The 13,165-nt window shown below is 42.7% G+C and overlaps 1 protein-coding gene across 1 annotated transcript; it reads left to right on the forward strand.

The window, feature by feature from the left end:
* Nucleotides 1-1,886: 1,886 nt before the first annotated feature.
* On the forward strand, nucleotides 1,887-7,455 carry LOC126484932 (trypsin alpha-3-like). The gene is made up of 2 exons (XM_050108533.1): nucleotides 1,887-2,056; nucleotides 6,855-7,455. The coding sequence occupies exons 1-2, from the start codon at nucleotides 1,887-1,889 to the stop codon at nucleotides 7,453-7,455; spliced, it is 771 nt and encodes a 256-aa protein (XP_049964490.1).
* The last annotated feature ends 5,710 nt before the right edge of the window (nucleotides 7,456-13,165 follow it).

Raw genomic sequence — 13,165 nt, forward strand, 5'->3', positions numbered from 1 at the left:
CTTTGTCTAAATTATTGATTGGTGTCCAGTTACAGGCCATAGAAAACGATTAACGAAGATTTGGTGCGCCTTTTGTACTCATATCAGAGGGCACGGAGAGAAGTACGACAAGATCCCTGGTGGCTATCACCTGCCTGTATAAACGGCTACATGAAGTGTATAACGCACTGATTATGCTCTTGAAACAAGTGAAGAAACTAGAAAACTGTAAGAAACAACTAACAGCTAATTTCAAAAACGAATTTTTTTTCTGAAACCTCAAGAAATGTCAAGCTTCTTATGGACTGTGGGCTAGTTGTAAACGTATGTGATACTGTTTCAGAAAATAAGCTGTACCTGAGAGACTGAGCAATTTGCAGAAAGTTTTGCTGCGATTTAAACAAGCAGACTTGTGTACCGCACGATCGCAGTTTTCTTGCGTCAGTAAAACGATCTACCGGTTACAGCCATTACTTCTCAGGCTCCTACACAGCATCGAACGACAACAGGTACGGGGAATCGACAGAAAAATAGATTCAACGCCATGTTGCAGGACTGTCCTGCAGAGATTAGCATTTATGACCTCGATTTAAATCAGTGCATAAACGTAATTGTGGCGCTGGAGCCGGCCGCAGTGGCCGAGCGGTTCTAGGCGCTACAGTCTGGAACCGCGCGACCGCTACGGTCGCAGGTTCGAATCCTGCCTCGGGCATGGATGTGTGTGATGTCCTTAGGTTAGTTAGGTTTAAGTAGTTCTAAGTTCTAGGGGACTGATGACCACAGCAGTTAAGTCCCATAGTGCTCAGAGCCAGCGGCGCTGGAAACGATGTAAATTTACGTGAACAGTGTGACGAACAAAGAAAAGAAAATTGCAGTGATTGCTAAAGCCCTAACTCATTGTGGCCCACCAAGTCACGCTTGAATTTATAAGAACTTTCAGCATTGCAGCGCGTCAGCAATCGTAATTACCGAAATAATTATGAAAAATCCGCCCCGATTGCACAAACTACCTGGTATTTACCTAGGTTTCAGTGTGGGTAACCACACCTTCTTCAGAACAAATATAAAACAGCTTGCCTTAATAGGCATAGTCAAAGGCTAAAATCAGCAACTACAGCGGAAAAATCCCATAAAAAGTTTTTACAAATACACGGCACATATGTACCAAGTCAATAATATTACTTATCTCAACCCTGTGTGAGCTGCCTCGCCCCAGCCAACGTACGATGGTCACAGAGTTCGATGGAGAGATAAGTAATGTTATTGACTTGGTACATATGTACCGTGTATTTGTAAAAACTTTTTATGAGGTCCTGCCGCTGTAGGTGTTCCTTTTAGCCTTTGACTATGCCTATTTAGGCAAGCTGTTTTATATTTGTTCTGAAGAAGGCGTGGTTACCCACGCTGAAACCTAGGTAAACATCAGGTAGTTTGGGCAATCGAGGCGGATTTTTCATAATTATTTCGCTTGAATTTATGTTTAGCAATGTATGAGAAATATTTGTTGGGTAAAAATTCTGTACTCCAGATTACGATGAGCAATGGGACGGGGGAAGGGGGGGGGGGGGGAGACATGTAGTGCCAGCTCCCACTTGAGGACACTCATTTGACACGTTAAGTGCATATTCATTGTGAGCGCTGCCATCATTTAAGGACAGATAAGTGATTTTCTGCAAGCACTCAAGAAGAAACAGCAATATTAAGTACTCTTATCAGATTCTCTTAAATCTAAGAGATGACCTTTTTCGATAGTGAAAAACAAGGAACGGTGAATTAATAATAATAAAAAAAAACAGCTCAACTCGACCTTTAGTGGGTTTTTCCAGTCTCAATATGACGTGAGACTGAGATTCGTAGCCATAAATATGCGTGCATGTTGGACGTTAACGCAAGGCGCTCCTGCAGAGATGTTGCGGACTTGTGTAGTTGTGCTCCTGGTGGTGGCCCTCTGTGGCGCCACTCCCCTGCTGAGACCCATCCCAGGGATCAGGCAATGGAGGCCTCGTGTGGATGGCCGCATCGTCGGTGGTTCCGCTGTCAGCATCTCCCAGTACCCGTGGCAACTCTACTTCACCATGTGAGTTCTCAGTCAAGTGAATTTTTAGGTTTCTCTCTCACTAGAGATGAAGAAGTCCAAAGCAGTGTATTCCGTTTGTAAATTCTATATTGTTCGAAAATATTGAATGCTACTTATCTTGAAGCTTAGGCTGTGCATAGCCACTGAGGTATCTTCGAACCTTGGAGGGAAAAACCAAAGATGTCCAGCAGAAATAAGTGCTACCTAAAGCATTATTGGCGACACTGGCACAATGACAAAATCGTTCGAAAAATATTGCTCCATAGAATACATGAGGTACCGGAATGAACATTCTCTTTTCAATACGTATTAATGGTCACTAATGTATTGCAGTTCCTAAATCTGACTTGCTACAGCACATGTATACGAGTAAAATCAGCTGATGCGCTACATCAGCTGTACACTCTTCCTGGTGACAGTATTCGTCAGACGAAAGGATTTAATATTATTTTAAGCAGTTCATTGTCTCCTGTCTCTGCCGATAGGTGTGTATGCATAAAGGAGAGCTGAGGACGTTAAAGACAGGCACATGACCACGTTGAAGCAACTGAAGCAATGTAGCGTTGTGGTGTTGGTTGCCTTTCCTGCCTTTAACCTGCTGGTCTGCATAGAATCTCAGTTCATTTTGGAGATAGTGTCCTTAGAATGTAAGATGGATGCTGGCTACATATTTCGAAATACTACGAAGAGAAAAAAATCGAACACGAAGAAGGAGTTGTGCAACATGAACATAAGTTGGTTGGCGTTTTTATACATCTGAAAGATGGTAGCTATTCAAATTTCGTGCCAGTCCCATAAAAGTGGTGCTAGTAGCGCCACAGTGAGGATGCAAAAATGCGTAACGGGTTTGGTTTAAATATATGCTGTAACTTCCGTGAGCATTAGTTACTTCTCAGATTCGACATGGTGAATTAATGCTCGTCAAGAAAGCCTTTAGGCGACAAAGACGCCATCGTAAACACCTCACTGAGTTTGAACGAGGTCGTGTAACAGACCTACGAGAAGCGCGATGTTCCTTCTGCGATAATGCAGACAGACCTGGCAGAATGTAGCCACTGTTTGTGATTGATGCAGCAGTGGTCTCTAGAATGAACGATGGGAAGATGACAGGTCTCCGGTCGGCCACGTGGCATTACCGAGACACAAGTGTTCGGCGCATGGTTTTGGCGCTTCACAGTGCATCTGCAGCGGCAATGTCAGCAGCAGTTGGCACCACAGTCACACAACGAACTGCTACAAATCGGTTACTTCAAGGACACCTCCGAGCCAAACACCCTGTTGAGAGCATTCCATTCACCCCAAACCACAGCCATTTGCGTCTTTAGTGGTGTCAAGCCATAGCTCATTGGAGGGCAGGGTGGATGTGTTGTCTTTTCTGAGAGAAGCTGGTTCGGTCTTGTTGCCGGAGATGGTCGTATGTTGATTAAAAGGAGGTCAGTTGAGAGCCTGAAAATAACCTGCGGCGTTCTAGATGCACTTCACCTACACCTGGGGTTACGGTCTGACGTACCATTAGTTAGATATCAGGAGCTCTCTTGTGGTTAACCCACGCACACTGACTACAAATTTGTGCATCAAACTGGTGATTCGATCTGTTGTGCTGCCATTAGTGCACAACATTCCAGGAGTGTTTTCCAACACGATAACGCTTGTCCACATACGGCTGTTGCATTCCAGCATGCTCTACAGTATGTAGACATGTTGGCATGGCTTGCTCGATCACCAGATCTGTCTCCAGTCGAGCACATGGGTTCGTCATTGGGAATGTCAGCAGCAGTTGGCACCACAGTCACACAACGAACTGCTACAAATCGGTTACTTCAAGGACACCTCCGAGCCAAACACCCTGTTAACATTACTCGCAAACAGTGTTAACTGTCTTTGTATTGACCGGCCAAGTGCAACAGGCATGGAACTCCATCCAACAAACTGACATCCGGCACCTGTGCAATGCAATCAATGCATGCTTGCATTCAGCATCCTGGCGGTTACATTGGTTTTTAATGTACCAGCATTTCACATTTACAATGGCTTATCTCGCTCTTACTTTAAGGGGCTCCGGAACGCCCTATACTTGCAATGTTAAAAAACGCTTATAAATTACATCTTTCCTCACAAAGTATTTGAGGTAGGAAGTTGAACTTTTTACAGATTATTTATTGGAATATGGGCTACAACTTAACACAGGGATTTTACAAAATTTTAGTTCAGTTATTTAAGATGATTTTTTTTCAATAGTAATGAAAATTCACAAAATTTTTTTGCAATTTTTTATTTATATATTCAAAAATATACAGTTTTTGGAAAAAGGCTGTGTTAAATTATGCAGAAGGTACTGTGTAACATTTACTGAAAGTTTGAAATAAATATGTTTCGAAGATCCTTAGAAAACATGTAATTAGTATGAGAAAATAAAAGTTTTGGGAATCGAGCGACAAAGATTGGATTAACTTTTTAGTGCATTCCAGGTCCATAGGATGGATTATCTTCATCCTCTGCAAACTCCTCCTCCAGCTTCCTCTTATTCCTCCTCCTGTTTACTCTTGCTTGTATTTCTAGACTATTTACAGACCTGTCTGCAGCCGAAGGCGTTCCTTGTCTAAAGCAAGCATCGCTCGTTGTTGTGTTCGTAGATTTTGCTACCATTTCCTTCAGTTGCAGTTACTGCAACACTGTTCCAAAAGGTGGTCATGTATGAACACGTATCACGTTTCAGTTGTATTTCACTAGCAAGTCCTACGTGCTTTATTATGGAGAGTTCCAGACCAACTTCACTACAATGAATACATCTTACACAGTTTGAAAAAATTCCTTTGAGAACCGACATATCAAATATTTCATTCACATCCGATTCGCCCATAAAACATTCATAGTTTTCACTCATTGAACCAAGCTTCTTCTGTGAAGTATTTTCTTTCCCACTTTGACTGCTATGGGCAGGTGTACTTGAGAGATTAGGTTCACTCACTTGGTTATCGTCTTTATTGTTTACAGTAATAACACATACCTTTGGCTTTCCAACATTTCTCCTTTTCTTAAAAGCCTTCAGAGGATTTCTAATAACTTTACTTTTACTTCAACAAAACAGAGACTCAAGAAACAGAATTAATTACGAATATTTTCAAGATAACGACAGAGTAAATAAACATGAAACAATCGACAATCACACCAGCGATATATATTGAACCATCACAGGTTAGCCACAACACATACTTTATCTCACATCACTAAAATGTACCTGATGAACACTGACGTTAATAATAACACCATTTGACAGCAGTTTAACAGCGCCACAGTGGGTCACGCCCATGTAGAACACATTTCAAAAAAAATTAAAAATAGTTGTAGTCTTCGGAATTGAGTAAATTATATATCTATTAAAAGGTAATAGTCTGCAGATTCAGAAAACGCAAAAAAGTAAAAATTGAACTTTTCATGATTTTGAGCCTTTCCGGAGCCCCTTAACCTATGATCTTGCGAAACTTATCACTTACATACAGAGATCAGCCAGAATATTATGACCGCCTACTAATAGCCGGTATGTCCACCTTTGGCACAGACATCAGAGGCTACGCGCCGTGGCAACGAGGGACTGGTATGTTCCTGAAGGAGTTGGCACCACACCAGAACACAAAAGTCACCTACTTTTGGGGAAGTGGGCGATGATCTCTGACGTCACGTTCAACCACATCCCAGAAGTGTTAGACTGGGTTCAGATATGGTGAGATGGGGGCCCAGTACATCAGTAGGAGTTCGCCACGTGCACTTTGAACCGCTCCATCACACTCCTGGCCCTGTGACATAGCGCATTACGGCCGGAGTGGCCGAGCGGTTAAAGGCGCTACAGTCTAGAACCGCACGACCGCTAAAGTCGCAGGTTCGAATCCTGCCTCGGGGATGGATGTGTGTGATGTCCTTAGTTAGGTTTAAGTAGTTCTAAGTTCTAGGGGACTTATGACCGCAGCAGTTGAGTCCCATAGTGCTCAGAGCCATTTGAACATAGCGCATTACCTTGTTGAAAAATGTCACGGCCGGCAGGAAACATGATCTTCCCAAAAATTCATTAATGCACATTAATTATTTTTGGTGTTGGGATTCTTTTTCCGTCACCACGCAGTATTTTTGTTGAGCTTATTAGGGATAATAGTCATTACAAGCTGGATGATTGTTTCCAAAATCCAAATAAACTCATACTCACAGAATGATTTAGGTGTATTATAACATCGAGACAAGCATTCGCAAGAGAAACAATCTAGACCGTTCAGGAAGTTTATTTCACAAGATTGTTCCAACACTCATGGAGAGCTGCATCAAACCAGTCTCAGGACTGAAGACCACAACAACAACATTCCAACACTAGCATGAGACTTTGGGTGATGCTCCGAACTGCTAGAACAACCTTCCGTATTGTTACACAAGGGGAGCCTGACGTAAATGAATAACGCAATAGTTCTCGAAAAAGGTTTGAACAAATTTGCGAATTACTGCCGTGTTATGGTAGTTCTCATTTAAATTGTCAATATTTCCTACTTCAGCGGTCCAGACATTAACCTAAATGATCATGATTTTGAAAATATCATTAGTAATAATTTTGTGTTGCCGTGTAAGTAATAAACAATCTGTAAGCGATAGTGTCAATGTTCAAGGAGTATTCGTCTCGGAGCTTACGAATATTTAACAACTTGGCTCGGATTGAAACACAAGAAAATCGTACTTGTTTACATCCCAGTGAGACTACATATGCAAACGTAGCAGACAAAGTGAATGCTACTGACGCCTTTTGTCTTTCCTTCGTCAGGGGCAACTACATGTGTGGTGCCTCGATCATCAGCAACACCTGGGCTCTGTCTGCGGCCCACTGTGTAGACGGCTACTCCACCAGCCAGATGCTGCTGCGCGCAGGCACCTCCACCAGGGGTAGCGGTGGCACCACCCACAACATCGCCACCGGCTACATACACGGAAGCTACTCTGATCCCGACTACGACATCGCCGTCGTGCAGGTATCCAACGCCTTCAGCTTCAACAGCAACGTGCAGGCCGTGGGTCTGACCTCGTCAGAGCCCTCTGCTGGAACGTCGGTAACAGTTACCGGCTGGGGTGCGACCTCATCTGGCGGCAGCGCCTCCAACACGCTGCTGGCGGTGAACGTCCAGATCATAGACCGCAACACGTGCAACCGCTCGTACGGTTATATCACCAGCCGCATGATCTGCGCAGGAGTAACCGGAGGCGGCAAGGACTCCTGCCAGGGAGACAGCGGCGGTCCTCTGGTGACCGGTTCCACGCAGGTCGGCATCGTCTCCTTTGGAGAGGGCTGTGGCTTGGCCAACTATCCGGGAGTCTATGCCAATGTAGCCAACCTGAGGTCCTGGATCCAACAAGCTACTGGAGTCTAAGCCATGGATTATCGCAGCCAATATTTTGTCTAATACTCGAAGATGGCACCACAAATAAATAAATAAAGTATTGTTTTCCGTCAATCAAGTTGTTATGCGTCAAGTTTTTAAATTTTGTTGTGTTTCAGGACAATTCCATATCCAATTAAAATTTTCAAATGTTGCAAATCTGTCACTCAAACTGCTATCTAAGAACTCATAACTTAGAGTTACTGTGATACATGTCATGTTTATTTGGATGTGTAAGTTCCAATGCTGAAATAGTTAAAGTTTACAACATACATATTAACAAACTACATATTTTTCACTATTGACTATAAGAGCAAAGGTACACAAAACTGAAAGTATACTTCAAGCACAAAACTAAGATTTTTTCCAGTTCTAATCACGTCAACTCGAGCATTTCTTACCGTCGGCGTCAATGACCCGGAATATTTCTAAATATCAAGATACGCTAACTAATAACCACAGCTATAAAAAATTTGATAGATATTTACAGAGAAACAAACAACGCCTGTGTGCTGAAACGAACATTTACCTTCGACAACTAGAGATGGTGAAAGAATGGAGCCTCATTACAATTGATAGGGGGGGGGGGGGCTTGACATGGTAAACATGCTGCACATCATTAAGGGTAGATGGATTACCTGATAAGGAGATGCTGAATAAAATTGTAATGGTACAGCTTGGCTAAAAAGCGAGATCAGTTTATATGTCCCAGCCTGAGGCAGCAAAGCAGTTGTCAGTTTGGTAGTAGAAGGACGTACGGCAGGGAGAGTGCTGTGTACGTAACCAGCGGTACACAGCAGTAATATGAGATGATGCCGCCATCTAGGCACACTACACGCTAGGCACCTCCCAGTTCCGAACAGGCAGCTTTAGACGGAGCTTACATTACAGAACTGAATTTTGCTTTCCGTCGAACCTGTCAACACGTCATATCCATATGCACGTGGTGTTGTGCACTGCTACAGAAATAACTGACAATCGAGACTACTTCGCTTCCGCAAAATAGAGGGCACACCGAGATACTTCCGCCAGTGGCGGATATGACAAGACGCGCCACCGACACTCGTCCATCTCCGCCGTTCAGACAATACCGACTCAGCAACAGTTCCATAGTGCCAGCAATTCCGCCGACGAAAAAAATCATTGATCATAGTAACAGCCAGTGCTGTTTTTCCGGGGAAACGCTGGGGGATGTGTACCCCTAAACTTTTTCGTCGACAAAGTAATTTTCTTACGATGTTGAGAACTTGGAAGAGTGCTAAAAATCTATTTCACGGACGTGAATATTTTATTTCATTTTTTCTTGTTGGTAATTGCTATACGAACGATACCAGTGATTTTTTTGGTGGTAAAAGCGATGTCATTGACTGTTTCAAGCATTTCGAAGCTGCGGCAACCCCTCTCGACAACTGAATCGCTGGCAGCCAGTTCGACAAGCATGAAGTGGCCTCGACCGCTAATAGTGGGGGATGGTAGTGCTAAACGGATATGCGTACGCTCAAACGCCGAGCTACTGGTAGATTTCTCTACGGTTCCGCTACCATGATCCTATGCGATTCATTGCAGAAAAACTTTAAACCTTTGGTTGCTCACTTCACAGCTGCAAAAGATGATCAAAGCAGGAAATAAACTGACAGAGTTATGTGCGGTGGTTTATTGAAGTAAATTACCAAAGTTGACTTCATTCTCGACTTGGCTCTAATGTGTGATGCCCTTCAAGAATTATCACACTGTATTCTGCCCAACAGAATATCAGAAATCAGCTGTTGGTGTTTGAAGAAAAAAAATTGAGCTGTGGTCCTCATTACTATGAAGCCCTCAAAGCAGTCCAAGAGCTGAACTTCAGAGAATTTCACTGGAAAAGGGGGCAAGTATCAGATATCTTCAGCCCAGCATATTTTACAGTTGTCTGGAACAGCGGATGGAGAATCGTCATCTGCAGACAGAGGATATTGCTATCTCTGAATGTGCGAAAGTTTTGGACTCGTCAAATTGGCCTCAGACTCCTGGAATGACATATGGTGAAACAAATATCAAAACTTCATGTTGTTGTTTTGCTCGTCCAGACAGAGAAATATGTAGAGGATGTCGGGATTATTTGATAGAGAAAGTCCGATACCATTTTTTTTTAATTTTTTTTTTGTAGTTTGAAATGTTGATGACGTCATGGCTAAAAGCAGACGAGTGGTATCCCATGCTTCAGTTATGAGTAATTTTCGCTGCATTATATCCAATGTCGGAGTACCCTCAAACATTTTTTTTGAAAAAAAAGCACTGGTAACAGCTGTTTATGGACTGGTAGTCGAACTGTAGAAGCTGAGTGTCTGCCAGAGGTATATTCTGCTCAGTTACAGTTACTGTGAATCAACAGTAAACTACCAGAGACAGCAATGATACGAAGAAAGTGAACTACTACTAAAGCATGTGTGAGGGGCTGAGAGCACAAGTGGTACAAGAGCTTGCTAGAGTATATTGAGTAAATGGCTTTTCATAAATTACTTGGAAACATCAGACGTTCTTTTCTAATTCTCAGTTAGTAGCTATGGTTCGCAATTTTATTGCTTCTAGAGTATTTTTTTAGTATATTAAAAAGACTTACACTTCTTTTAGAGTGAAACAGATGCAAGTTGAAAAACATTATCTTTATTGTGCGTAATTTTTAAGATTATTTTGGTGCTACACACATGGTACTCGTACTTCAGTATATGTTCACTATAATACAAGAAAACGCGTAATTAATGTTTGATTAATGTAACAAACAGAAAAACAAATGGTAAATAACAAATAGAATAAAAATTCGGAAACGAAAATATAGTGCAGTAGTTGCAAAACGTATGAGTGATTATTCGGTGTCATTTTGTAGAACACTCGGACAGTTAGTGCCTTACTGAAGATCAGGAATCGTGTTCTTGTGTGGCATCTCTTGAAGAATGTTTCCCGGGGCAATACTTGTCGTGCTTTAACATTGTGTTGTGCATTTTTCATCTCTCTTTGTCCCCTTCTACGACCACATGCTCTTGTTTTCCAACTACCTCTTCGTTCACCCATGGCAACTGCCTTCTGGGAATGGGACATATTATTATAGAACGCTTGATAAATTGGAGGGATGTAGTTATTTCTTGAAAATTTTTCCACTTCTGAAATTTTATTTCATACGCATCTTGATGCAAAGGTTGAAGAAGTGCGACTAATATTGCGCCTCATATAACCCGCTTCAATAAAGTGAAGTTCACGTTTTAGTGAATACTTGAACAGCATTGTTAGAGGATTTTCTTTGTTGATTCTGATCTTACTAACATTCTTCCATCGTATTTTTTATCCCTCCGTGTCTTTAGCAACTTTGTCCTTTGCTACGGCATCGGTGGCTTTAATTGGAAGGAAGTTTTCATTTCCACTACGGAAAACTTTAGGCTGACCTTCTTCACTGCTTCCATCTTTGTGGCCGAATAAATACGTATTTGAGGCGTTTCTTTGCATTATCTCATTCTATGTAAGTATGACCATACTCATAGAATTTGTGGCCTATTATGTCAATATGCTGATTTGGTCTCAAAATGCACATCCACCATTTCAGTAAGGGGGCCTGTTTAAACATGTATCGAATATTACTATCAGTAATCTTAAAGGCATACACACTGGGCTACTGTGATATTTAAAAAAATGCATTTGTTAAAGTTAGCAGAAATTCTCCTTTCATCCACCAGTTTACCTGCACTATTACATACCAAATGCAGTCCAGACATTTCTTAGAGCCGAAACTTTATCATGACACAGTCAGAATATCTTGTAATTATTTTACTCAGAAGAGGTCCACAATTAAGCTTAAAAAATGTTCGCTTGGAGCACTTATCGTGAAATGTCGTTAGGACCACTTGCACTCTCAGCCGCTTTTATATGGTGCAAATAAATGATATTTATTGTTTCTACTTTGTGTTGCCACATTTATGATATAGAGCACACCTGTAAACGTACATCTTGTGTTGAACTGTGGTAGGGTGCACGCGTACTGTTACCGTGGATGTTGGACTCGATTAAATGTAACATCGAGTTACGACATACCAACTAGGAACAATGTTGGCTACAGTAAGTACACTACTGGCCATTAAAATTGCTACACCACGAAGATGACGTGCTACAGACGCGAAATTTAACCGACAGGAAGGAGATGCTGTATATGCAAATGATTAGCTTTTCAGAGCATTCACACAAGGTTGGCGCCGCTGGCGATACCTACAACGTGCTGACATGAGGAAAGTTTCCAACCGATTTCTCATACACAAACAGCAGATGACCGGCGTTGCCTGGTGAAACGTGGTTGTGATGCCTCGTGTAAGGAGGAGAAATGCGTACCATCACGTTTCCGACTTTGATAAAGGTTGGATTGTAGCCTATCGCGATTGCGGTTTATCGTATCGCGACATTGCTGCTCGCGTTGGTCGAGATCCAATGCAGAATATGGAATCGGTGGGTTCAGGAGGGTAATACGGGACGCCGTGCTGGATCCCAAAGGCCTCGTATCACTAGCAGTCGAGATAACAGGCATCTTATCCGCATGGCTGTAACGGATCGTGCAGCCACGTTTCCATCCCTGAGTCAACAGATGGGGACGTCTGCAAGACAACAACCATCTGCACGGACAGTTCGATGACGTTTGCAGCAGCATGGACTATCAGCTGGGAGACCATGGCTGCGTTACCCTTGATGCTGCATCACACACAGGAGCGCCTGCGATGGTGTACTCAACGACGAACCTGGGTGCACGAATGGCAAAACGTCATTTTTTCGAATGAATCCAGGTTCTGTTTACAGCATCATGATGGTCGCATTCGTGTTCGGCGACATCGCGGTGAACGCACATTGGAAGCGTGTATTCGTCATCGCCATACTGGCGTATCACGCGGCCTGATGGTATGGGGTGCCATTGGTTACACATCTCGGTCACCTCTTGTTCTCATTGACGGCACTTTGAACAGTGGACGTTACATTTCAGATGTGTTACGACCCGTGGCTCTACTCTTCATTAGATCCCTGCGAAACCCTACATTTCAGAAGGATAATGCACGACCGCATGTTGCGGGTCCTGTACGGGCCTTTCTATATATACAAAATGTTCAACTGCTGCCCTGGCCAGTACATTCTCCAGATCTCTCACCAATTGAAAACGTCTGGTCAATGGTTGCCGAGCAACTGGCTCGTCACAATACGCCAGTCACTAGTCTTGATTAACTGTGGTATCGTCTTGAAGCTGCATGGGTAACTGTACCTGTACACGCCATCCAAGCTCTGTTTGATTCAATGCCCAGGCGTATCAAGGCCTTTATTACGGCCAGAGGTGGTTGTTCTGGGTACTGATTTCTCAGGATCTATTCACCCAAATTGCGTGAAGATGTAATCACATGTCAGTTCTAGTATAATATATTTGTCCAATGAATACCCGTTTATCATCTGCATTTCTTCTTGGTGTAGCAATTTTAATGGCCAGTAGTGTAGCTTCAAATGGATATGGCCAGCAGTAGCTTTGTGGAGAGGAAAATGCTTGTACAAGACAGACTAGCATGGAGAGCTGGATCAAATCAGTCTGCAGCTCAAGACTGTACAGTACACTGACGTGATGAGTGTAGCTTGTTATGGTACATACTCCTCTACCATTACTTTCTCTCAACAGCAGTTGTTGATACCAATATTATTTTTCGAATTTTGG

This window comes from Schistocerca serialis, chromosome 6, assembly GCF_023864345.2.
Source record: "Schistocerca serialis cubense isolate TAMUIC-IGC-003099 chromosome 6, iqSchSeri2.2, whole genome shotgun sequence".
NCBI classification, from domain to species: domain Eukaryota; kingdom Metazoa; phylum Arthropoda; class Insecta; order Orthoptera; family Acrididae; genus Schistocerca; species Schistocerca serialis.

What these genes read in the sequence shown, in the direction of transcription:
- LOC126484932 (XM_050108533.1), top strand. Translation starts at nt 1,887, where the DNA reads ATGTTGCGGACTTGTGTAGTTGTGCTCCTGGTGGTGGCCCTCTGTGGC. An exon ending in TGGCAACTCTACTTCACCAT is followed by an intron (nt 2,057 to 6,854) that starts GTGAGTTCTCAG and finishes TTCCTTCGTCAG; the next exon opens with GGGCAACTACATGTGTGGTG.